At 35.0% G+C, this 26,764-nt stretch overlaps 2 protein-coding genes across 3 annotated transcripts in view; one reads left to right on the top strand and one right to left on the bottom strand.

Moving 5' to 3' along the window:
* Positions 1 to 8,237, top strand: part of LOC120333869 (E3 ubiquitin-protein ligase rnf213-alpha-like) — a 50,761-nt gene extending 42,524 nt beyond the window's left edge. For both annotated transcript variants that reach the window (XM_078111628.1, XM_078111627.1), the window contains exons 51-64: positions 766 to 1,586; positions 1,727 to 1,877; positions 2,223 to 2,395; positions 2,616 to 2,755; positions 3,127 to 3,220; positions 3,297 to 3,414; positions 3,898 to 4,097; positions 4,376 to 4,541; positions 4,700 to 4,744; positions 4,920 to 4,997; positions 5,456 to 5,572; positions 6,078 to 6,273; positions 6,706 to 6,838; positions 7,136 to 8,237. In XM_078111628.1, coding sequence (XP_077967754.1) covers positions 766 to 1,586; positions 1,727 to 1,877; positions 2,223 to 2,395; positions 2,616 to 2,755; positions 3,127 to 3,220; positions 3,297 to 3,414; positions 3,898 to 4,097; positions 4,376 to 4,541; positions 4,700 to 4,744; positions 4,920 to 4,997; positions 5,456 to 5,572; positions 6,078 to 6,273; positions 6,706 to 6,838; positions 7,136 to 7,280 — 2,577 coding nt within the window. In that variant the 3' untranslated portion in view covers positions 7,281 to 8,237. The remainder of the gene's footprint in view (positions 1 to 765; positions 1,587 to 1,726; positions 1,878 to 2,222; positions 2,396 to 2,615; positions 2,756 to 3,126; positions 3,221 to 3,296; positions 3,415 to 3,897; positions 4,098 to 4,375; positions 4,542 to 4,699; positions 4,745 to 4,919; positions 4,998 to 5,455; positions 5,573 to 6,077; positions 6,274 to 6,705; positions 6,839 to 7,135) is intronic.
* A 6,551-nt stretch (positions 8,238 to 14,788) lies between these two features.
* Positions 14,789 to 25,367, bottom strand: LOC120325750 (uncharacterized). The gene is made up of 6 exons (XM_078111570.1): positions 24,466 to 25,367; positions 23,918 to 24,130; positions 23,155 to 23,364; positions 20,339 to 20,377; positions 20,184 to 20,249; positions 14,789 to 15,024 (listed from the first exon to the last, which is right to left on the bottom strand). Exons 1-6 carry the CDS (start codon positions 24,515 to 24,517, stop codon positions 14,789 to 14,791), a joined length of 816 nt encoding a protein of 271 aa, XP_077967696.1. The 5' UTR covers positions 24,518 to 25,367.
* Between the last annotated feature and the right edge of the window lie 1,397 nt (positions 25,368 to 26,764).

Raw genomic sequence — 26,764 nt, 5'->3', positions numbered from 1 at the left:
TGGGCTAAATTGTGTCTTTTAACACATGAATAAATATTAATTCTGTGATAACATACGAAGGTTAAAAAAACTCTCACATTAAACTCCCACAGTTGACATACATACCTAGTATATAGGTTTTATACTATAGTACTTACAGTTTTCCCAAATCACATGTTACTTGAAAACTTCCATTGATGGTATAGCTTCTCTTATTTACTGATTTTCATAGAACTCGAATTACTTACAGGTTGAATATTTATAGTTTATATAATTTGCAGTCCAGATCTTCTAGATTTTATGTTATGTGAATATAATTAATAGAATTATATTATATTTATTATTAATAAATATTAATTCTGTGATAACATACGAAGGTTAAAAAAACTCTCACATTAAACTCCCACAGTTGACATACATACCTAGTATATAGGTTTTATACTATAGTACTTATAGCTTTTCCAAATCACATGTTACTTGAAAACTTCCATTGATGGTATAGCTTCTCTTATTTACTGATTTCCATAGAACTCGAATTACTTACAGGTTGAATATTTATAGTTTATATAATTTGCAATCCAGATCTACTAGATTTTATGTTATGTGAATATAAAGAGAATGTTTATTCCATAACTCAAATTTAATATAAGAAGTGGATTTACATATTTAATGTTAATCTTATCATCCCAATGTTTCATTAATGTTCTTAATCTATATGTAAACTTTGATTCATGGCATGCGTTAATTGTATTTTGACACTACAGATTTATCAATTATATTCAACAGGTTCTAATTCCGCCCTCACTCCAACAAGTTGCTGAAACTTCGGTTGTTGATTACTGGTATTTGTTAGGAGATGATTTCAAGGATATCAAGTCTCAAATATTCCAGACACCTATTGAAGATTTTGAACGCTTTGTTGAAGACTTGCTGAGTGACCATACCAACAGTCTGCAAAAGCTTTTTGCTTTGTTTTCATGGCTTAAGGAGAAAGAGAATGCAACAATTGGGAAAATAGTAAATATTATCAAGGATAAAACTCAAAATACTCCTTTGGTGCCTATCAATGAAGTTATTTTACAGTACTCGGTGGATCATTTTTCACCTTTTCAAGAGGCACATACCTTATATCAAATCATCATGATATCTGTGGTAGCAGCAACTAGTCAAAATGGAATTATGAAAGGATTCAGTTCGATTATAAAAAATCTGAATGCTATAGAAAATGTTTATCTTCCAAGTATGCCAGAACATTTTCTATTTGCACTCCCTGGTGATTATAGATTAGATGCTAATAGACGAAATACAATGTATGTTTGTGCCTGTGGATATCTTTATAGCATTGGTGACTGCACACAACCCAATCAACGCAGAGAATGTCCTGAGTGTAAAAGGAGTATTGGAGGTGTGAATAGCATACTGGAGCCTGGGAATCAAAAAATGAATTTAACTGAAGAAAGTCAAGCTGGTTACAAGATTGATTCTGGTACACATGCAATGTCACTTGCAGCGGACAGGTTATCACATCAAGGTGCAGCAGTTGTTCAATTCATTCTCCACTCATGCATGTTGGCTGGATTAACTGAAAATTGTCAACCCATTTTCAGGTCAGTGCTTTCCAAATGAAATTATTTGAAAATTAATAATTTTATGATAGTATTTCAGTTTAAAAATTTCAAAATGCCAAGCATTGAATATTTTGGTATATACTTTTATATGTTATTTACATATTTTTCTTTTTGTTTAGAATGATCAGTGTCAAGAATAAGACAGAAGCTAAAAAATTCATCATTGAAAAGCTTCATAAAAACTTACAAGATTTATCCAAAGCTTTGTCAAGAAATGTTGATGATTGTGTGCTAATTCTAATGAGGATTTTACTAAGAATCATCAATAAGGTATAGTTTGTAGCTTTTATACAAAGTTGAAATGCATTACTACATAGCTTTTATATATATAAGCAATATACAAGCAATATCAAGTCAATAGTAGATAAAAATCTTCACTGTGGGCATATTCCACTATCTGTAGACTGTTATTGTATTATAGCTTCTGGTGAGATAAGTTTATTAATCTCCAACCTACTATTATGCACGCTAATCTGATCAAGTTTCCCCATTTTCCTAAGCGACTATTTCTCAAAGCCTGAAATGATTGTTATAGGATCGGGCATAGTTGACGTTTTCATATTTTTATTTTATGTGACAAAACTTGGCAATGCAAAATATTAACTCGTTAATTAGGGTGCAGTTGCGTACCCTCAAAACTGGTCAACAATTGAAAGTCGTCGTGAATGGGAAAAAGTGTTTCAAAATGAATATCTGTTGCCTGTGTTTCAAGATATTGATACACAAATACAAGATGCAAAACAATTAATGAAACAAGCTGAAGATGATGAAAGAGAACCACTGAACAGGTTGATTTTTGTAGTATCATAGCATTGTTTTCAGTTACATATCATATGCTATTATGCTATTATATAACCAGGTAATACCTTCTTTTGATTTGAGAGAATTTCCTCTCTGATGCAGCAGAAAGACATTCAAATTATTTGTCCATTATTCATAAATCTTCTTGTTTTATGTTATTTATACATATTGAAATAATAAAACTAGATATATATATATTATTTTTAGACTCTTGAATGATGTTAACTCTGATGATGAAATTGAAAAACGCTTTGATTGGAAACATTGTTTCTTCTGGAATTATTTTAGTCAACCAACCCCTGAACACCTATTACAAGTTTTGTCTGACAAGACTGAAAAGGGTCATGGTATGTAAATGTAGTGACGTTATAAAACTTGTTTTAGGGTTTATTTTTTGCTTCAAGTTTAACTAAAATATTTTGAGTATACCACTAAGGCGTAAGGGTATATTCTTTACTTATTTCCAAGTGTGTGCCTATTATAATATCTCTTTTCACTTGCTGAATGAGTCTAATATAAACTAGTAATCTTTTTCATGGTCATAATTCAATTTATGTGGACTGGATCTCAAATTTCCAAATGACCTAGTCGGATGAAAATAATTCATGATTTTGCATCCCTAAAAACACCTTAGGAGAAACCTTATTTATTAGTTATTTAAAAAAAATTCAAAAATTTCCTAGATACACTAATGTTATAGTTAACTTGTGTTTTTCAGGTGAAGTTTTGAAATTGATTCTTCAAACACCAGATATTTATCTACTTATGCATTTGGAAGATATTCTGAAATTACAACATGTTATGATTGAGAGGTTTGTTAAATAGGCTATAATATGTGTGAGAAATAGGTAAAAATATATGTCTCAATTATGTTCTTATATGAATTAGGTATAAATACAATATCGATATGCAAGAAGCAGACCAAAGAACCTTTGAAGATCATGTACATCAAGATGGATGTGATGATGAAGCCTCAATTGAAAAATATATTATTGCATGGAATTCTGTGAGTTGATTGACTTCTAACCAATAATGCTCTGGCTATAACCATATTTCTGCATCGGTGCAGAATCCATCAGAATAATTTGACATTTGTATCTTCATGGCTCCGTACACAGATTCTCTGCGTTGACTGAAATTAAAAGCAGAAAAACAAGGCAACGAAGGAACCTCCTTTTATTGGTTTTTTATTTGTCCCTTCTAAACAGGCACACCCATCACCTTAACATTTGCAGAATAAATTTGTTGTGAGCTAACTTTATTTTTTTACAAGTGAGCCACAAATTTTTTTTTATTCACATAGTGATCCGCAAGCAAAAAAAAGATTGAGAACCGCTGTACTGAAGGATTGGAAAATAATACTTTTGTAGTTGTAAAACGTGGAAAAATTTAATCTATAACTTGCTAATTTACTAAAGAAACTTGCAAACTCGTAGAGAGGGTGTTTACAATATAATTTTGAATTACCAATTTTTTTGTTCCATTCCAGATCTGCCCTCAATTACAGGATTTTGCTCCAAGCTTGTTGAAAAACTACTTTGTACCAATTACAAAACAGAGCTCTTTATCTGTCGCTCTTCCTAGTATGCGTGGTCGTGGACAATGTGCAAAATTACTTGCTGAATATTTAATTGAGATTCAGAATTCATTTCTTTCAAGCTGTCACAGAGCTATGCGATTAGCTGAGAGGTAGAATGCATTACACCTTAAATGGCATGCTGATTGATTTCTGATGGTCGTAATTTTGATTTCACTTTTGTGTATTGCTACATCAGTTTGATTAAAGTTTCAACAAACAGTATGATGTATTTTAGCACAATCTCTGAACTAAGCTTTGCACAAGCAATCGCTTAAGAGTTTTAAATCTTCTGTTTTATTGGGCTTTGATATTTTCTTCAGACGAACTCTTTCATTACAATTGTCTCAGTCAACCCAGCCTCTTACTTTATTTTAATAAATTGTTTCAGAAATGAATATGCTGATGTTCTGCAACTTGTTTCAAATGATTTTATTTGCACCAAGAAACAAGATCTCTTACTTTTAATTAATGAGCATACCAAATATGATATTTTGACGAATGAACAAGAAAAACAACATTCGATGTCTTACAATATTGATGCTTTAGAAAAACAGGTTTGCAGCATATTTTATACAGTCAATTAACCCAATGAGGCCTAATAAGGTTGATCATGATGAATACTATATATTAAATATATAATTTTAATTGAAAATGCAATATTTTTAGAAACAAGTATATTGCATGTATTAAATTTATTTATACTCTTGTTTAGGTTCAAGAAGAATTCGTTCGCGGCAAGAAGCTAATTGATAAGAAGGTAGATGATTCGTGTAATTTTTATTAAAATGAATTAAAGTTATTCCCATATCAAAAACTAGAATTGCTGATGTAGAAACTCCATAAATGATCAAAAATAAAAAGAATCATATTCCCAATTATATTATGTATTGGATTTTTCAAATAATTAATTGCAGCGTTTAAATTAATTGCAGACATTACCTTGTATGAGTTATCCTCAGGATGTTGGAATTGGTGTTGATTGGGGTAGAGTTGTAGCAACTACAAATCAGGTGAGTCTCGATTCATACACACAAATTGATTCACTTAGTAGAGTAAATCATTCACTCTCTTTCTATATGGACATTAATTGATTTTTTTATTGGGTATTGAAGGTTTGTATTAATCTATGCAGAAATAAAAATATAAAAGAAAATTTGTTTAATTGTATGGTTACCAATACAAACCAATGATTTCAACACAAACATCGGGGAATGCATGTGGTTATCAATAAAAATATATATTTGTGAGCATACTGCTAGTATTCGAAGTTTTCTCCTGAAAATTAGGCCTTAGCTGTACATCATATTTATGCTTTTTATTCAATGACATACATTTCAACCTGGTAAATTTAAAAGAAACTTTTATATTGTCATAGTGTCAATGTAGCAAGTTCTTGAAGAAGCAGGTACAAATATGACCTAACTTATGATATATTAAGCATTAAAATAATTGTCATAACAATTTTCAGATACCATTGACAGCTAAGCTATCTCAAGATATTGACAGATTAGTTTCAAAATGTCATTCTTCTGAGATATGTGAAGTGGTTAGAACTTTAACAAACGCTATCACCTTTTTGTCTAAGGTAAGTTCTTATTTGATAAAATGATCAATATGCTCTCTGCTAGGCTTTTTCTTCAGCCTGCAACTTGGTGAATCATGAATCATCCAATTTTAGCGTTGATGGTAATGCAATATACATTTTGCATATTATGTCATGTGGTGATGTAGTGACAACAATAGTATTGCAAATTGAAGATTATGGACCTGGATAATTTAGAAATCAATCCATGATCACTGTAGAATAGCCCGAATTTAAAAGATCATCCTCTATATCTAAAAATATATTTATAACCTGATAGCTACTTTTGTATGTAATACTGGCTGCTCTATCTAGAACATTATACAAATTGGAAAGCTTTGTAAAACCACTATCCCCGCTTAATGGCAATGTCCAAAGCTCAGTTTTTGTTGCTTCCAATCACAGACCTTTCATGATTTTACTAATTGCTTCATTTGTCAACCATTTTATTGAAAATGCTTCTATGATAGGTTTCTATTTTAAACGATATTTTTTTCTCAAATTAAAGGTGAAAATAAGATCTGAAAGACCGCTCTGTGATTTTCTTGAGAAAGATCTGAAAATGATGTCAGCTCAGACTTCTATGATACCGAGATCCACCAATACCTGCCATGTTCTTTCTTTGTATCAAAGGTTAACATGGCACAAATCGGTAATGTTCTCTCATCGAGGACTTGATCCATACAAAGAAACTTTGTTTACTGGTAAGAAGAATGACTATTTTCATTCCCCTAATGCTCTGTACATGTGTTTCCAAAGTTCTCAGAAGAAGTATGGATAGATGATATCTTTATGTTTAACTCATATTTAAAGTAGACGTGTTTCAGTTTACCCATGTATGTATTCATATGAATTCAATGATTCAGTGATAGATCTTACTATTAGGTATTGCCAACCTATCAGATATGCTAAATGAGAAAGAATGTGAAAAACGGTATTTCATGTAAATTTATAATATTCTAATTTGGTTTTGTCTATGGATGATTTGCTCTTTAAAAACATTAGTTTGGAAAATCCAAAATTATAATGTGTCATAAATTTTTGATGAACCCTTTATGACTGAATATTTTTTGCACCACTCAATTTCGATTTTTAGAACATTCTTGGTCAATAGGTAATATATCTTCTATATCTAGTCAATCAAGAAGAGATTCCCGATTATATCAGAGAAAAAGTTGAAGATACTTTTAAACAAATGGATGTTGTCATGCTACAACAAAGAATCAACGAAATGTTGATCAACTTTCCAGAAAGTAATGCTGACTGGAGGTGAATAAATATGTTTTCAACATTACTTTGCAACTGTCTTAATTTTACGTTGATCATGGTGTTTACCTCTATAGTAGTTAGGGTCGAGCCTTTTCTGTAAAAGTCTTTCACATATGAATGTTAATTAAAAATATATGGATAGCAAACAGAGCTTTTTTCTTTGCAGTCTATCAGTTTCTTTTCCTGTCATGGACTAGGAATATTACCATATCGACTTCATTTTGAAGCTTTCCCCCATGACAATTTAGTAATTCTTTAAAAAACATACATCCATCTAATGGTATTATATTATTTCAGCTTGGTTGAAGATTTGTTTCCAAATATCCAGTTTATTGATGGAAATGAAGACGATAGTTGGTATTCGAAATTGCCAAAGGAATTATGCTGTAAACACATTTCTGATTTATTTTCTTTGAGTGTGAAATTTTTGTTGAGTAATTGAACGAACATTGATGTTGGTATGTAGTGAAATTAATCTTTCAATATACAGTCTGATTATACAGTAATATATAATTTGGCATGTACTAGCCATGGAAGTGTGGTCCTATTGTGATTTATTTTGTGTTTCCTGATTGTAGAACCTGCAGTAGAAATCGTGTTAATGCTTATTTAGTTGTGCCCTAGATTCTGCCTTATATATTATTAGATGATAACATAACAGTATAATATTCATTTAATACTATTTAGGTAACCATTTGGGTAATTGTCAGGCTGCTTATACAGAGCCTTGTTCGGTATGAAAACGCCTCATTAAAATTTAACTTTCTTGTTATCTAAAGATGAATATGTTGTGTTTTGTCTTGTGAATACCAAATAGAGCCCTGAAAGAAAATCACTTTTTGATTATATTGTACGGATGAAAAAATAATTTGGAACTGATGTCAATAAATAGACTATCACCATTTACATCTTTTATGAATTGACAATAAAGTAATCTGCATTCCTATTATACAAAATGATTGTGACCGAAGTTTATTTCTTCAAATTTGTATTTCTATTTTTTATAATATCACCGGAACTTCAAATGCAACCATGCTGAATTTCCAATAACATTAACTATGTATTCTTGATTTTAATATGGATTATTCATATGTTGGTGATTTTTTTGTACATTTATGCAAGTTAAATCATTACCACTGTTTTTTCTGATGTTATTCATTATCTAATAGCCGATTTGCTGTCAATTCCTATATTTAACCATCTATAAGTATAAGCAAAGAGAATCAGGTAGTTTGAATATCAATTTATTTCACCTTCTACCACATCCACTGAAAAAACTTTATTTGTTGGATTGATTTCGAGTTTTATCATTGATTTTTCAAAATTTATTTCTGTAAAGATTTCAATCTGTTGTTCATTTCAATTTTCTTTTGTGTAAACAATAAATAAAATACTAGTAGTCATTGTAAGTTAAAGTGCGTATTTCTTCACGGAATACACGCGGGAGGTAAAGCTGATAGGCGAAAAAGGTAAATGTTACAAAAGATAGTAATGTTGAAAATGACGAACAAACTCACAATATCCGATTCGCTCACATCGGAAGGTTCTCAACCCATTCTTATCTCTGGCAAAATTAGGAAATTTTGGGCCCTTGCTTGAGCGTCTGATCAACAATACGGTTTTTATAGGGATTGTTCGACTTCAGATTTGTTGAGTTTAAAAACCGAAACAAAATACCACGTCCTGTGGGCTGTATCGCTCCGAAAAAACTAATTCAGTGGCTTCGAATCTGTTAGGACAGCTCGTAGAGTTTGTGCGACTTTTACACAAAATTCAATCGTAGAGCATATGTGCTCAAATTAGATAAAATTTCTCCTTTTCGGTCGCAAAATCGATGCCGTTGTCGACTATCAGTGCTGCAAAACTTTTTCTATAAATTTTCGAGTAACCGATGGATCAGTTATTGAGCCTAAATTTTTCATGATATTTATTAAGTTAGTCATAAATGATGGCACAAATTCCATGTGTTGGTATAAAATCGAACGTTTGCCCCTTGCTGAATCTTCGGAAAACAACTTGCTTGGGATCTCTCAACTACGGAACATGTGACAGGCCCCTTCGAACCCAGCTGTCTTTCGCTTGTGTGGTCCTATTTCTTATATATTAATTGTGATCGAATTATTCACACAGCGCGGCGGTGTGGCTCAACGGGCTAAGCGTTATGGCTCAACGGGCTCGCTACCGCACCTCTAATTACTCTGCGTGGGTTCGCAGGTTTGAATCCCATGCAGGCATGGTTATGTGCGAGAGGATTGCTGGACTCCTCGCCGTCGTTCACGTAACCGCTGATCGGTTACGGCTTCCTCCACCATCAAGTTCATGCTTCCGAAAACAAACAATATAACTAATCCCATACCCGACTTGGAATGGTAACCGGACGAGAGGCCGTGGTTCGCCATATGGATAAGCCGGCTTTCCTCTCCCCCGGGATAAATATGTAGGCTAAATCCTATCCTATTTTGCTGATTAGTGATTCAATATTGCATAAGATGCCACGCATCATTTAACACTGCGGTTCCCAAGCTTTATGTTCGGTCGTGCGACGCCAAATTGTCAGGGGAAAAAAATGACAGCGCACTTACATGAAAAAAAATTCTGCTTTTTAATAAAACTCAATTTCGTGATCGTTAATGTGTAGTTTATGCCTTTTAAAAGTTTGTAAATATGTAGGTCTGAGGAATAAGGGCAAAAGCTCAATTCTTCTTCCTCATTTCTGCCCGGTTTTCCCTTGAAATGCTAAAATAGCACCTGTAGCTAATGTGGATTTAACTATGAATTGTAATGCTATTTAATGTATTACTAGTGTGTTAATTCAATGTAATCGCAGATAGTGTCAATCTCCCTATACACCCATTTTCGCTGAACCCAGCAGGTAATTAAAAGAATAATTTGCGCTGGACAACAGTATGCCACGTAGAAAATAAACAAATTCAGCCATCGCATTGAATAAATTGATTGTTCTGTTGTTATTTCATTCTGTTCTTCTTCTTCATCAACCTTGGCTGATGCGGCCTAGTTTAATAGAATTTGTTGTTAAATTTTTCATGGATAAAATACTCTATTATGACGTCACAACGGTGGGAATATTGCCGCTTTTAGCGCGCGTTACTAATGGAGGCGGTACGCGGCACTCCACAAAATCTCGAAATGGTACGGGGCGACTAAAGTTTGGGAATCGCTGAATTACAGAAATCAAATATGAACTCATTCACTACATTAAAGTAAATACAGTAATGAACGTTTGTCATATAAAGATACAAGAGTTATAAATTGAGAAAGATAGTTGCAGTAAAGTAATGAAGACATAATATATTAACTATTGCAAGTATACAGTATTTACTACTAGGTTATTGCAGTGATTCAATAACCTTTCACATTATATTTTTTCAGGTGGTGTCATAAAAGCAGCCACAATAAAGATCTTGGTCGGGTTGTTACAAACATTCGAAGTAAGTCGACACGAAATTCCCTTTTCATATTTGATTTGAAAAGTTGGTAGGTATGACATGCTTCGTAAATCAGCACGGAGAGCATTCCACATAATAACACCCTTATATTTGAGTGAATTTTGAGTTTTAGTGTAGGTCTGGCGAGGTACATGGAGTGATGATGTGGATGCTGATCTAGTGTTATAATTGTGAACATTGCTTTGCTTGACAAAATAGTTGTTAAATGCCTGTGACAGGCAACGATTGTGGAATTGGTGCATCAACTTACAAATTTCTAGCTGATAAATATCGGTATGCTTCAGGACACCAGTTTCGTGATACATAATATTCATGTTAATATGAGCAGTAGGCCTATAGAGAATTTTAATGGCCCTGTTCTGTGAAACTTTAATAGGATTTAGTTTTGACTTGGAGGCTGATCCCCATGCAACAACTGCATATTGGATATATGTTTGAAAGAGAGAATAATAAACTATCTTCAGTGTATTTCTGTCCGTGTAATGTTGGAGTTTGCTCAAGATGCCCACCGAACGTGAAAGTTTTTTTTCGCACTTCATTGATGTGCACATCCCACTGTAGACGATTGTCTATGTTTAACCCCAGATATTTATACGAAGGCACAGACTCGAGCTCGATTTCATTGATTTTGATTTCTGGAGGAGTTTTGTCGCGGTTGCGATTTGGCTTAATGTGGACTACTTTAGACTTTTTTAAATTGATGGTGAGCTTGTTACTTAGCATCCAATTATAAATTTTTACCATTTCTAGGTTGACATGATTTTGGAGATTCAGTGAAGATTTGGAACTACAGAGAAGACCGGGTGTCATCTGCAAATAATTTGGTCATCAAATCAGAGCAATGAGAGATGTCGTTTATAAAAAGAACGAATAATAATGGGCCAAGGCAAGACCCTTGGATTACGCCATCTTCGATTGGAAGAACCTGGGAACGGTGAGAGCCAACTTCGACAAATTGGAGTCTGCCCTACAGATAATCTTTGATAAGGGCAGGCGCGCAACCTCGAATTCCATAGTGATTAAGTTTGCGAAGGAGTATGCTATGACTAACGGTATAAAAGGCCTTTTTCAGGTCTAAAAAGGCACAGCAGCCATGCTCTCCCTTCTCGAATTTCACATGGATATATTCTATGAAGTCAGTTATGGCATGGCTTGTTGGATGATTTTTTTGGAAACCAAATTGGCATTTATTTATTAGTTTGTTCTCATCACAAAAATCACTTAATCTGCAATACAGAAGTTTCTCAAAGACAATTGCCAGACATGATAAAATGGAGATTGGTCGATAATTAGATGGGTTAGTTTTATCACCTAATTTGTATAATGGTATGACTCTGGCAAGTTTCAGCGCAGATGGAAATATGCCTATTCTTATAGACGTGTTGAAGAAATTTACTATGATGGGTGAGATTATGTTAGCAATCTTCCTTAGGAGAAATGTAGAGATGTTATATGGGCCTGTGGCCTTTCCTGTTTTCAAAGCAAGAATGGTATTGAAGACTTCGGCCACATTTGTTGGTCGCATATAAATTGACTCCTTAAGGAAGCTTTTAGAAAGCTCGAGAAATGTTTATTTGTTGTGGGAACAGCTGGTATTAAATTTTTCCCAATATTTGAGAAGAAATTATTAAGTTCGGAGGCAATGGTTAGGCTATCATTAGTTTTGAGTCCATTTTGAAGTTTTACTTCTGATATTGAGGAGTTGTTTCTCGATTTAATGTTCACATTCTTCTTTATTGTCTGCCATGTTTGTTTTACATCTTCTCTATTGCTTTTCATTTTTGACAAATAATAGGCTTGTTTTGATTTTCTTAGTAGGTGAACTAAGATGTTGTGGTATTTTTTGTAATGTGCGCGTTGGCTTTGACTGCCATGCAAATAATATTTTTTATGCATTTTACTTTTGAATCTAATGGATGTTTGGATACCATTCGTAATCCAGGGTTTGGATAGAATTTTTGTTTTTTTGCGAGAACCCGGTACCATAGATGCATGTTCATCGAGTAAATGTTCCAATGAGGTCATAAAGATGCTGAACACCTCATTGAAGCTATCAGTGGACAATTCTGTCAATAAAAATCCATAGAATGCGTTTTGAGCATCATTTCTGAATGTTTCCTCATTGAAATTAGACATTTTTTTTTTCATGCGCGGTTTGGCCTTACGGAAAGTTGTGTTCGTAAAAGAAAAGGATGACATAATAGGAAAGTGATCGCATATATCATGTTGTATGATAATAGATGAGGAGCAGCGATCGATTGCATTCGTGTATATATGATCAATTAATGTATGTGATGTCGAGGTTACTCTTGTTGGGCGCGTTATGATAGGAACGGCTAGGTGCGATAGAAGCATGTCAGTGTAATGTGTAGACAAATTATCTTTGGATAGTAAATTAATATTGAAATCACCTAAAATTATAAAGAGGCTTATCGAATTTTCTAGTTTGGAAAGTAGGGAATTCATTGTTCCCATGAAGTCGGAAAGATCGTTGCGAGGATGTTTGTAAACAACTCCAACAATGAACTTTTTGGGGTTATCAGAAGAGGATGCATTGACCTGAATCCATATATCTTCACAATGGGGAAAGTTAAGTCTAAACTCAATTGTTTCAACAAATCAAACATCATGGCGTATAAAAATCCCTACGCCCCCAGCCTTGGTAGGAGATGGAAAATGAATGAAGTTGTAATTATTTATAAATATAGTACTAATGGGAGATTCATTAAGTCTAGTTTCGCTTAAGGCAATGATATGCGTTAGTTGGTCGAAACTTGTTAACATTTGCATTAAGTCATCAATGTGCTTTGAAAGGGATCTTATATTCACATGCAAAAAAATGAAGTCCGTCGATTTGAGCTGTGATAAAGTTCCACTAATATTAGGGAGTTCTATGTATTCACTTGTAATAGGGCAAATAGTAGAGGGCAGGTTCAATGATTCCCATAAAAAGGTACATGGAAAAGAGGCATGAGAATTTGGAGCAAAGCACACTTCACAAATATAGTTTAAATTTGGGTGGAGCAATGGGGCAACACATGTAGGGTGAAATTTAAGGTCACACAAATTGCATCATATAAAAAAATCAGGTTGACACGAAAAATGACATATTGAACATATTTGTTCAGAAGACATGGAAAATACTGATTATATAAGAAAAATAAAGGTTATTAAAAAAGTCTGACCCATTTTATTTTTTGGAGATCATCTTCATCCAAGATTTCAAGAGTATTTGTCATTCTGTTTTTTTTTATCCGGACTTTTCCATTGGAGGTCCATAGGTACGCGTAGCCGCATCTATTTTTTAGCGCCTTTGCTTGAAAAAATAAGTCTTTGTTCCTATTGGTGAGGTTTTCGGAAATGAAAACTTTAGACATGTCTTTAATATTAGATATATTTGAAGCATCCTTCAAACGTTTGCGGTTTTCTGATGATCTGATTCTGAAAATCTGATGTCGAATTCTTCGGTTAGTAAATCGAGCAATAATAGGAGGGTGGTTTTTCGGATTTCTTGTAGGGAAGCGATGAGTAAAAGAAATATTCCTTGGCTGGATATTCACCTTGGTGAGTTTTGAAATCTCTAAAACCAGTTCGTCGGTATTTTCATTTGCTAAGGGTGGGACTCCGTGAAACTCCAGGTTTTCGGGTCTGGAGCGCCGTTCCTGGTCTTCAGTGTGCTCGGATAAATACCAAAGATCTTCTTCGAGATCCAGAATGCGTTCTTCTAAGCATTGAATTTTTTTATTTTGATATTTTAGTTGATCATCCATATTTTTTTGATGTTTTAATATGTCATCAAACTTTTCAGATTGAAAGTCCTGGGACTCTCTGATGACAGATAGTTCATTTTTAATTTCCTTCAAGGACTGATTTTGTTTGTCCATAAAGTCTTTTAATCCTGGACTCAAGGGTAAATACTCTGATGAGTTGTTAAAATTCTCAGAGATGCAGCGAGCAATGATACTTGGAAGTTGAATTTCAATGTTCTTTTGAATATTTTCCTGAATCTTAGTCAAGCTCAGAGAGGAAACAGGTGGTGTTAGTTGTTCCTCTTCTCTATGACCTGAGTAGGATGAGGAAGATGAACCAGGTAAAGATGGTACTATTGGTGACAGCCCAGGATCCGGTGGACTGGATTTGCTTGTTGGTTCTGATGCAGGTTTGCGATCTTGAGATTTTTTGCTTTTTATTCCGAGTGGCATAATCAGGTGTTGAGTTGATGTTATAATTAGTTAAACTAAATTAGATATTTAGTATCTTAATCAAATAGCGAATAATGACACTTGTATTGCTGACACTTGTATTGCTTATCTCACACTTGTCCTGCTTATACCAATCTTCTCCCACGTCCCGCGTTTTTTATGCTCGTCTCACACTTCTTCTGGCTTTTACCACACCTGTATTGCTCACTTCAAAGCTGTCCTGCTTGTATCACACTTGTGCTGCTTGTCAAACACTTTTCCTGCCTGATACATACATTTCATCAATCAATTAAACTTGTCCTGCATGTCTCATACTTTTTTGCTTGTCCCACATTCGTCCTCATTAAATCAAACTTGTTGTCTCGCACTTGCTCTGTTTGTCTAAAATTTGTCTTGCTCTTTTTTACCACACTTGTATTGGTTATTCCAAACCTTTGCTGATTGTAAAACACTTGTCCTGCTTGTCCAACTCTTGCCTCGCTTCCCTCAAACTTGTAGTGCTTTAAACACAAATGTGCTAAACAAATAAAACTTGTATAAGTTATTTCATCCTATTTGGCATGCTTTTACCACAATTGTATTGCTTGTCCCACCCCCGTCCTGTTTGTCTAAAGTTTTTCTGCTTGCTTCACACTTTGCTTGTTTTTTTATAAACTCGTTCTGCTTTTATCGTGCCTGTTCCACATTTGTCTTGCTTATCTCACACTAGTCGTACAGTTTTCTTGTTTGCCCCGTACATTTTTTGCTTGTCTTGAACTTTTCCCGCTCGACACACACTTGCCTTGCTTTTCTCACAGTTGTCGTGCATGTTCTCCACACTTGTCTTTATTGAATTAAACTTGTAGTGCTTGTCTCACAGTTGCTCACAAATTTTCTAATCGAATAAAACTTGTATTAGTTATTTCACCATATTTGGCATGTCTTTACCACAATTGTATTGCTTGTCCAACCCCATCCTGTTAGTCTACGGTTTTCTGCTTGCTTCACACTTGTCTTGTTTTTTCAAACTTTCGTGCTTGTCCCATATTTGTCTTGCTTATCTCACACTTGTTGTACTTGTATTACAATTTTCTTGTTTGCCCCATACATTTCTTGCTTGTCTCAAACTTTTCCCGCTTGACACACACTTACCTTGCTTCTCTCACACTTGTCCTGAATGTCCCACACTTGTCTTTATTGAATCAAACTTGTAGTGCTTGTCTCACACCAGCTCCCGTTCCCCTCAACGCATTTGTCTGCTTCTACCGCACTTGTATTGCTTGTCCCACCATTGTCCTGCTTATTTCAAACTTGTCCTGCTTATCTCAAACTTGCCTTGCTTGCAACACACTTGACGTGTTTTTCTATGTAAATATGCCACTTTTCCCACAATTGTTCAGATAGTCCAAAACTTGTGCTGCTTGTCTCAAACTTGTCCTACGCTAGACCAACAGTAGTTCAGCCTGTCTCACACTTGTCCTGAGTGTACCACTCTGACTGGCGTTTACCACACTTGTACTGCTTGTCCAGAACTCCTCCTCTTTGTGCCACACTTTCTCTGCTTTTTTCAACCATGTTTTGCTAGACTGACACTTGTCGTGTTTGTTCCACAATTGTCCTGGTTGTCCTCACTTGCCCTGTCGGCTTGTCCTACACTTGTATTGCTTGCACCTGTTCTGCTTGACCCATATTTGTCAGTCTTGACCCGCTTGTCTCTTGTTCGTCGTTATCATATCCCACTGCTCTGCTTGTCCGACATGTTAATTGTTTATTCCACACATGTATTGTTTGTCCAACATTTGTCCCGCTTATCTAATTTTTGTCAATCTTCTCTCACGCTTGTCCTCCTCGCATCACACTTAACATACATTTCCCATACTTATCCTACTTTTCCGACACATGTTTTAATAATCACAAAATTATCTTGCTTGTCTCAAACCTGCCTTTCTTGTCTCACGTACCCTCACACTTGTACTGCTTGTCTCACAATTGTTCTCCGTGTCCCAGTTTCGTCCTGATTGAAGCAAACTTGTTCTGCTTGTCTAACGCTGATTGTCTTACACTAGTCCTTCTTGTCTCTTAGTCGTCTTTATTGTATCAAACGTGACTTCTTCTCTTCAACTTGCTCAGCATGTCCCACATTTAAATTGCTTATCCCACACCTATATTGCTTGTTCCACACATTACCTATTTATCTAATTTTTAGCCTGCTTATCTCACACTTGACCTATATTTCCCATGCCTATCTTGCTATTCTTAAACATGTTTTGATACTAATCTCAAACTTGTCATTCCTGTCGTTCGCTTCTCTCGCACTTGCTATGCTTGTCCCACAAAACATTTGTCTTTCTTCTAACGCACTTGTCTTGCTCTCCCCACACTTGCCCTAATATTCCCACGCTTGTTCTGCTTTGAACACTATGATAGTATATGCCGACGCAGCAGCAGTGAAAATGCAATCTGCAAATTTAAAGATACATACAGGTGTTTGCCCGTCCAACTCTTGTCCTGCTTGTTCCACAATTGTGCTTCTTGTCTCATACTAGTCCTGCCTTTCTCGGGTTGTCCTGGTTATCTAACACTTTGTTTGATTCAAAATTTCTTTTTATGATTTTCCTATGCTCTCCTCACATTTGTCTTGTTTCCAACACACTTGTATTGCTTGTCCCACACTCCTTCAGTTTGTCCAACATATTCCCAAACTTGTCCTGCTTCTTTCAAACTTGCTCATCTTGTCTGTTTCACACTTGTCCCACACATGTCTTGCTTATTTCACAGTTGTCTTGCATGTCTCCTAATGGTATTGACTGAATCAAACTTGTGATGCTTTCCTCACACCTGTTTTGCGTGCTCTATATTTGTCGTGCATATACCACACTCAAATTTCCTATTCAAACCTGTCCTGCTTGCATCATCTTTGTTCTTCTTTTTTTGCCGTTATACTAATTGAAGCAAACTTGTTTTGCTTTTCTCACACTTGCTCTACTTGTCCCACATTTAATTAGCTTTTAGCAAACTTGTATTGCTGCCCGACATTTTTCTTGCTTGCATCACACTTGACCTGTTTGTCCTCTGCTCAACTTGCTTCTCCCACGGTTGTTCAGATAGTCCTAAACTTGTGCTACTTGTCTCAAACTTACTCATCTTGTCTGTTTCACACTTGTCCCACACATGTCTTGCTTATTTTACAGTTGTCTTGCATGTCTCCTACTTGTATCGACTGAATTAAACTTGTGATGCTTTTCTCACACTTGCTCTGCGTGCTCTATATTTGTCGTGCATATACCACACTCGAATCCCCTATTCAAACCTGTCCTGCTTGCATCATCTTTGTTCTGCTTTTCTCGCACTTATACTGAATGAAGCAAACTTGTTTTGTCTTTCTCACACTTGCTCTACTTGTCCCACATTTAATTAGCTTTTAACAAATTTGTATTGCTTGCCCGACATTTTTCTTGCTTTCATCACACTTGATCTGTTTGTCCTCTACATATCTTGCTCTTCCCACGGTTGTTCAGATAGTCCCAAACGGGTGCTACCTGTCTCAAACTCTTCCGTATTGCCCCACGCGTGGCCCACATTGTTCCTTCTTATCTCACACTTGTCCTGTGTGTCCCACTTTTATTGTGGTTGAATCAAATTATCCAAGGTTTTGTTTACTCTCGTAATTTTATAATCAGTTTTTATTAATATGTTTTAATCAACCATTTTATCGCCTTTTTGCTGATTATGGAGTCGAAATAAACTTATCTTATCTATCTTATCAAATTTTCCTACTTGTCTCGCACTTGCTTTGATTGTCCCACATTTGTTTTGCTTGTTCAACACTTGTCTTGCTTATTTGAAACCCGTTCTGATTGAATTAGACTTGGCTTAATGTTCCCACACATGCTCTACTTTTCCGATAATTGACCGACTTTTACCACAATTGTACTGCAGTTACCACACTCCTCGTTGTCCCACACGTTTCCTGCTTGCTTCTCACATGTATTGCTTGAATTACATATTTCGTGGTGGTTACACGGTTGTCCTGATTGTCCAACACTTATCCTGCTTGTTTGATCCACATTTGTGCCTCTTGCACTTGTTCTGCCTGTCCTATATTTGTCTCAAACTTCATCCGCGTGTCTCTTAGTCCTCTTTGGTATATCACACTTTTCTTGCTTGTCTCCAACCTGCTCCCCTTGTCCGACATTTGAATTGCTTATCCCACACTTTTATTACGGACTGCTATGGATATGAACCCCAAAATAAGGACATCAGGGTAATATAATGATAGAATAACTCAGAATGAAATGTACTCATGCCAGTGCGACCCGTGTTAATCATACATGCACTAGAAAGGATTTTCTCCAGCAGTTCCTTATTCTTAGAAACAATCTGTTCCATCTCACGTTTAGGTTGTATTTTTATTCTAGTTACACGAACTGATTTTGGCCGGCAGGCTATTGTTTTGTCCTTGTGTCAATTAATTTTTTTGTTATTACGTGATGAATGCGCGTAGTAATCAATGAGGTTGTGAAATATCATTTCTAGCAAATCAATCATTTGAATTGACCAATCTAAGTGCCTGGTATTAGAACCTCTACCCATAAAACAAGAATAAAAATAGGAACATATGTTAAAATAAGGACAAACCTTTGAATAAGTACGTTATGACAGCCTTGTTTGTATTGCTTGGCCAACATTTGTCCTGCCTTTCTCACGCTTTTCCTCTTGGCATCACACTTGAACTATATTTCCCATGCTTATCTTGCTTTTTCCACACATGTTCTGATAGTCACAAACTTGTCCTGATTGTCTTTCTCGTCTCACGCTATTCTCACATTTGTACTGCTTCTCTCACAATTGTCCTGCGTGTCCCAGTCTAGTCATGCTGGGAGCAAGCTTGCCCAGCTTGTCTCACACTTTCATCTACCTGTCCCAAATTTTACTTGCTTTTAACACGCTTGTATTGCTTGTGCCACAATTGGGCTTCTAGCCTTACACTTGTCCTGCTTTTTTCAATCTTGTGGTGGTCAGCTCACACTTTTCTTAATCCAGAAGTTCTTACTCATTACATTTTTCTTGCTTTTACCACACTCATTCTATTTGTCCAACACATTACCAAACGTGTAATGCTTGTCTAAAACTTGCCCATCTTGTCCTGTTTCTCACTTGTCCAGGTTTGCCCACACTCGTACTTACATGCCCAATCCTGCTTAGTAGAAACCTCTCTTGATCGAATAAAACTCGTCTTGATTTTCTCACACATGTTCAGCTTGTCCCATATTTGACTGATTTGTTTGTCTAACAGCTGTCCTGCTCTTATCATACTTGCCACACATTTGTCCTGTTTATCTAACAATTGTCCAGCTTATCTCTCACTTGTCCTACTTGTATCTCTTGTCAGGCCCGGTTTGTACTTGCATGGGTAACCCGGGTGGGAATACCGGGTGTCGTAGGCTTTTCTTATTTGCAAACCATGAAAATGATTTCAGCACTTGATTATTTCAATCCACGTCAGTATTTTTAGTCAGAAATTACAAGACCTTTAAAATGTAACATGAATACGGTGAGACTGTGGTGACTTCCTGATCAAAATTTGAATAAATACTTGTTAAGACACCTCTATCGATATTTATTGTAGATTTCGAACGATATGAAAAATTTCAATCATTTCTTACAATCTCTTTTTAAAGGTGGCAGTATATATACAGATATACAGATTCATTTTATTTTCACCTTCAATAGAAGAGGTCATTTGTACTTCTGATATTGTATCTAAAAATAATGATAAAATATCGATGTGTTTTCATTTTCAGATGTCGATTACAATAACGCCTATCATGAACTTTTATTTCGATTCATACCTGTCATTTTAGGAGTTGTTTGTGCTGGCGTTGTTGTTTCTGAAACAATAAAGCGGAAGAGTATAAGGATCTATTGAATAGAAAATGCCATTCAGCGATTAATGTATAGAAACTGTAACTACGTATTTGTTCGACGCAGTATGCAACATTCATTGATAGGGTCAAAAGTGTTTCCGAAACAAGCGCGAAAACAAGTATAAATAAACAAATAAAAAAAACAGGATAATTGGTTAATCTATCTTCATTAAAAAAGAATATTGTAGCCATCTCATGTTTCTCTAGATACGAATGTGATTATATTAGCCAATTATAAGTTGAAAAAACGTCGAATCAGAATTAATTATATATTAGCCTACGCGATGATTTATAGAAAAATGAATTTCGCCACTTTTCTGTTTGAACAAATTTGCCCTGCCCGGTGCATTTCGTTTGGAAATATATATTTGGGACCGCCTTGAAAAGTCTTACTCTTACTGAACTCTTTGGCTTCAGTGCCATCTTTGAGAACATTTTTTTTCGTTTCACCATTACTCCGATATATTCTACCATACTTTACTTTGGCATGAACAACAATGATAAAACACGATTGTTTTCGTAGAAATTTGATTTGTCCAACACATTACCAAACGTGTAATGCTTGTCTAAAACTTGCCCATCTTGTCCTGTTTCTCACTTGTCCAGGTTTGCCCACACTCGTACTTACATGCCCAATCCTGCTTAGTAGAAACCTCTCTTGATCGAATGAAACTCGTCTTGATTTTCTCACACATGTTCAGCTTGTCCCATATTTGACTGATTTGTTTGTCTAACAGCTGTCCTGCTCTTATCATACTTGCCACACATTTGTCCTGTTTATCTAACAATTGTCCAGCTTATCTCTCACTTGTCCTACTTGTATCTCTTGTCAGGCCCGGTTAGTACTTGTATGGGTAACCCGGGTGGGAATACCGGGTGTCGTAGGCTTTTCTTATTTGCAAACCATGAAAATGATTTCAGCACTTGATTATTTCAATCCACGTCAGTATTTTTAGTCAAAAATTACAAGACCTTTAAAATGTAACATGAATACGGTGAGACTGTGGTGACTTCCTGATCAAAATTTGAATAAATACTTGTTAAGACACCTCTATCGATATTTATTGTAGATTTCGAACGATATGAAAAATTTCAATCATTTCTTACAATCTCTTTTTAAAGGTGGCAGTATATATACTTTTAAATCAGCGCTCCCCCAAGTATATGTACTAAGATGGCGCACAACCTGAACCCTAACCTGGTACACATATTATGTTCAGGTTGTGTGTCATCTTGGTACATACACTTCGGGAGCTCCTTTAAATCAACGATAGAAATATTAAAATAAAAACATAATATCGTTAGCCTGCGTCCAATTCCCCTATCTAAATAAGTCAGTCAGTATCATAAAGTATCAGAAATTTTTTGAAACTTTTTATTGGAATAAATAAGGTTTTATCCAGGTCATAACAACACCAATTGTATATCAATGGTGATATAATTTAATTTCGTTAATTTCAAAGTCTGCTTGTTTTAGATTGGGTTGAAATGGTCAACATTTAATTGGTTGCTACGAAATTCATGGTTAGTAATTACGGATTAATATTTAGTCATTCGCGATTTTAATTCGAATTTTGATTAATTTTCGGCTCCACTTCAACACAACCCATAACAGATGTCGATTACAATAACGCCTATCATGAACTTTTATTTCGATTCATACCTGTCATTTTAGGAGTTGTTTGTGCTGGCGTTGTTGTTTCTGAAACCATAAAGCGGAAGAGTATAAGGATCTATTGAATAGAAAATGCCATTCAGCGATTAATGTATAGAAACTGTAACTACGTATTTGTTCGACGCAGTATGCAACATTCATTGATAGGGTCAAAAGTGTTTCCGAAACAAGCGCGAAAACAAGTATAAATAAACAAATAAAAAAAACAGGATAATTGGTTAATCTATCTTCATTAAAAAATAATATTGTAGCCATCTCATGTTTCTCTAGATACGAATGTGATTATATTAGCCAATTATAAGTTGAAAAAACGTCGAATCAGAATTAATTATATATTAGCCTACGCGATGATTTATAGAAAAATGAATTTCGCCACTTTTCTGTTTGAACAAATTTGCCCTGCCCGGTGCATTTCGTTTGGAAATATATATTTGGGACCGCCTTGAAAAGTCTTACTCTTACTGAACTCTTTGGCTTCAGTGCCATCTTTGAGAACATTTTTTTTCGTTTCACCATTACTCCGATATATTCTACCATACTTTACATTGGCATGAACAACAATGATAAAACACGATTGTTTTCGTAGAAATTTGATTACAGACTTCCCAGAAAATTGATATCTGTATTCTAATACAATATAGTTCAGAATATGAGGACGTGTTTTGCAATATCAGTAAAAAAGATATGGGAAATATTTATTCAAAATTTATATCAAGCATTTATGTGTAAATTCAAATAAACACAATGTGGAAAATATGGAATAGTCAACTATTTATGCATTGGGCATCCTTTGAGAAAGTGCGTTGATAGTATATTCGACGCGAAATTGCTTTATTTGAAGTTGTGAAACAATTACTAGAACGCACAATACTGCACCATCAATATCGATGTAATATAGCGACGACAGCGGAACTAGCAGAAAGGACAATTGTTGTTCAATAAAAATATTGTGGCTATACTCATAGTCATATTTATATCATATTACTTTCATTCGTACTTAACTCCAATCCTTACATGTATTAGAGTGCCTACATAAGAGACATTGAAAAAATAGCTTACTACCTACCTTCAGTACAATTCCAAAACTCATATAGGATTTGAAATTGTAAAGCTGAAGGATCGCATTTGTACACCACATAAGGAGATTTTTCGACGCCTGTGTAAGTCTCGCATCTGTTGCGTTTTATTTCTTGCGAACAATGTTCGGATTTCGAAGTTGCAAAACAAACAGTATTACCATGTGCTTGGAACTTGATTAGTTTGATGGTTTGACCATCTGAATAACAAAATAAAAATATACAAGTGTGTACCATATTATTGATAGCACCAATATATCGCAGAAAACGAGTTAGGCATACTGATATTTTGAGAAAATATATATTTTTGACTTTTAAACATCTATATCTTTTTATTTAAATATTTTGGTGAAGATGGCTTCGACTTTTGATTACAAAACCAGCATTGTAATATTTTTAATTATAATTATTATCGATTTGCAATCAAAGCTACTGTTACATCTCATATTGTTGTGCTAATATATTACAAACGCCATGACATAATTAGATCTTTCCAATTCCAATTTTATTTTAAATTACCACAGCTGGTCTTTTGTCTTGAACCCTCGATTTGCAATGAAAGCTACTGTTACATCTCATATTGTTTTTATATATATTGTGCTAATATATTACAGAAGCCATGACATAATTGACATTAGAACAACCACAAAAATGGTTTAAAGTTTTTTAGTGATAAGTAAAACCACCGGTTACAATGATATATATATATATATATATATATATATATATATATACGTAATCTCGCATGCTTACTTGCTTTTGCAACTTCAAGACGCGCTTGTGGCGTGGGATCATTGAGGCTTGTGAAACTCAATGTCAGTGCACCAGCCCCGGATGGATAATCGAATGTCCACTTGCACCTTGAAAATCCTCGGCACTCTTTTTTATTTGTGGGTCCTTTGATGACGCCTGTTCTATCTGCTCTAAAACGTGATTCGCACTGGTCACATGAGCAAAGATGAAAAACTGTAAAATGCAAGACATTGTGAATTTGTGAGTAGGAATGAGAATTGAGAAGACGATATTTTTGTCTCTGCAGCTTGCAATTCCACCTAAATAAGCACGGTCCGAATTTGTTAATTTTTATTCACCTTCGATAATGCTGAATAATAAAGATAAATTAATTGCAAAATAGTTTTCTGTATATTATATATCATTTTTTTAGAAAGCACAAACGTGTACAATTTTTAATTTGCAAATACGCAATTTCAATGTTTTAGCTGTTTGCCACCACAACTTGTAATAAAAACTAAAACGTGAAACAACTCGAAAGTACAGATTTTCTTAGATCGTACACCCACCTCCAAAAATAAATAGTCCATAGAAGATGCATCTTGGCATCAGCCTCATCATTCAATATTCCTTTTCGCGTTATAGTTCATAACTTCTATATATATTGCGTACTATCCAGCAAGACGTCGCATTTATATACATCCAAACATTTTTCTGATTCATTCAATTTTCCAATTTCTATTCCAGGAAGTATCTCTAAAAGCTAGAGGTGACTGAGATTCTGACCCCAGTTTCACAATCAGAACAAAGAATTTGAAACCAACTTATTCGCAAAAGTGATACTATATATGCACGTAGCGCAATGACTGGTTCGATCACAATAGAAATATGATTTTTAGACACTTATGACCCACGCCGTGCCCACGTAGTGAACGCAGTTTCTCACTCAGTTACCTAGCTCCTCATCTTGTGACTTTTCTAATTTATCAAGACTTTGTTTGAAATGTGATTAATAAGAATTTCGATGTCAAGAATTAATCAAGGTTTTATTTTTTTGTCCTTTCATGATGTCGATATATGTATCGATTGATGTCAGTGAATTGTTAACAAAAACGTTATTCGAATACTCAAATTGATCTCTGTATAATAGTTGGTTGTTTCAACTAACTTTTACACAAATAAAATGTCTTTCGTCTTCGAAATTTGGTTCATTTAATAATACTGACAAAAACGCGTATATCGTCAAATATTTACCAAAACATTCATCGAAATTAGATTATATACAAAATAAAACTTTTTGTTTAACTTTCGCAAAACTCATGCTTTGCACAAAATCATTCCAATGACCTCGAAAAAGACTTCATTGCAGTAGCCCTGAGCATAATAATTTCGGCAATAATATGGTTTTTCATAACAGCTCGGTACGAACGTTACGTGCCCACTTTTCGTCCCTTTGTAACCGAACGACCCCAGGGACTTTTGACACCCCTTTATAACATTTGTAATTTCTCCCAGTTCAACCATGCGATGAAAATCACTTAGCTATCGTTCAAAGGGCCGTTTTAGCTGCCTTCTGAGAGCAGTCGCTAGACTTGCGTAGCGTGTCTGGTGAGAAGAGAGAAATCGAAAAATGTTTTGAGAAGAAGTCTGAGCGCTGTGGTGAACACAGACTAGATACAAGGGCGAGACGATAGTAAAGTAAAGATCATTACTGCCTACTTTTGCACACATCTCATCTGGACTTGTTTCTTTTTGCTCTGCGTGATAAAGAATGATTTGTTGCTAGTTCAAAATACTTTTCTTATGTAGTAAACATAAATTCGTTGTTTCATTGAAAACTTTTATAAATACAAACCTGTTTTACCACCTGGACTCACGGCGTAAACAGCAACGTCGGAAAAGCAAACTTGTCACACAACTTGTCGTTGCGGAAACGCTTGATTCAATTATGGATCATGGTTTGATCCAAACATTTGGTTTGTTAAAATTGATTTCGTTTTGGTGCAGACAACTATAAAACACTTCCGACACAAAAAAAACGGTGTCTCAAAAATGTCGTGTCTCACTTGTCCATGTGTTCCACTTGTACCACGTGTTCCAATTGTCCTACTCGTTCCATGTGTCCCACTTGTCCAAGGTGTCTCACTTGTCCCTTCTTAGTGTTCCACTTGTCCTACTCGTTCTACGTGTCCGAGGTGTCTCACTTGTCCCTTCTTAATTCAAAAGATTTGAATGGCAATACATGCATTAGAGATATACCGATACCGCGTTTATCGGCGATACAGGTACCGGTCCGATAACGACACGCCGATATTTCAAAAAAACGATATTGCCGGTATTCCGATACGGATACTACGATAATATTAAATTACCCACTGAATCGTAAGGGACAGACAAGATAAAATAGCTGTATCCGAACTATATATATTTATAATCATCATTATTTCAGCTTGACGAAAAGGTATTCCAGAAAATCAGGCTTTAATATTTGTGATCCAAATGCATACATGACGTGTCATTAGAATCAATGCTAAAAGATTAAAGTACTGGAATCAGTTTTATCATAAATTGCTTTGCAACATAGGTATGCAAAGTTCCGCCTCATCGCATTTATTAAACAAATTATAATAGTTTCTGCAGATGTTTTGTTGCGCACAGGCGCAAAGAATCGCGGTGTTTGATCTGCGTAATCTGAGAAATCGTTGTTATAGGTAAGTATATATATTTGGTAATTTTATTACTTGTTCTACCACATACATTTTATCATCACATATGCGTATAAATTATTTAAATTCATACAGTAACCTTTGGAATCTCTTCAGCTTTTGAAATCCCGCTCCACATAAATAAATAAAAATGATTTACTCT

This window comes from Styela clava, chromosome 4 (genome assembly GCF_964204865.1).
Source record: "Styela clava chromosome 4, kaStyClav1.hap1.2, whole genome shotgun sequence".
Classification (NCBI taxonomy): Eukaryota; Metazoa; Chordata; class Ascidiacea; order Stolidobranchia; family Styelidae; genus Styela; species Styela clava.
Note: the sequence above shows the minus strand (reverse complement) of the source record. Positions and strands in the feature narration are given on the sequence as shown.

Excerpts from the sequence above, each read along its gene's own strand:
- LOC120325750 (XM_078111570.1), bottom strand. The coding sequence starts at position 24,517 with ATGATGAGGCTGATGCCAAGATGCATCTTCTATGGACTATTTATTTTT. Across the intron at positions 20,378-23,154 it reads GTTTTGGAATTGTACTGAAG|AAACAACAACGCCAGCACAA; the intron begins GTAGGTAGTAAG and ends TTATTGTTTCAG. Across the intron at positions 20,250-20,338 it reads AACAACTCCTAAAATGACAG|ATACAATATCAGAAGTACAA; the intron begins GTATGAATCGAA and ends CATTATTTTTAG.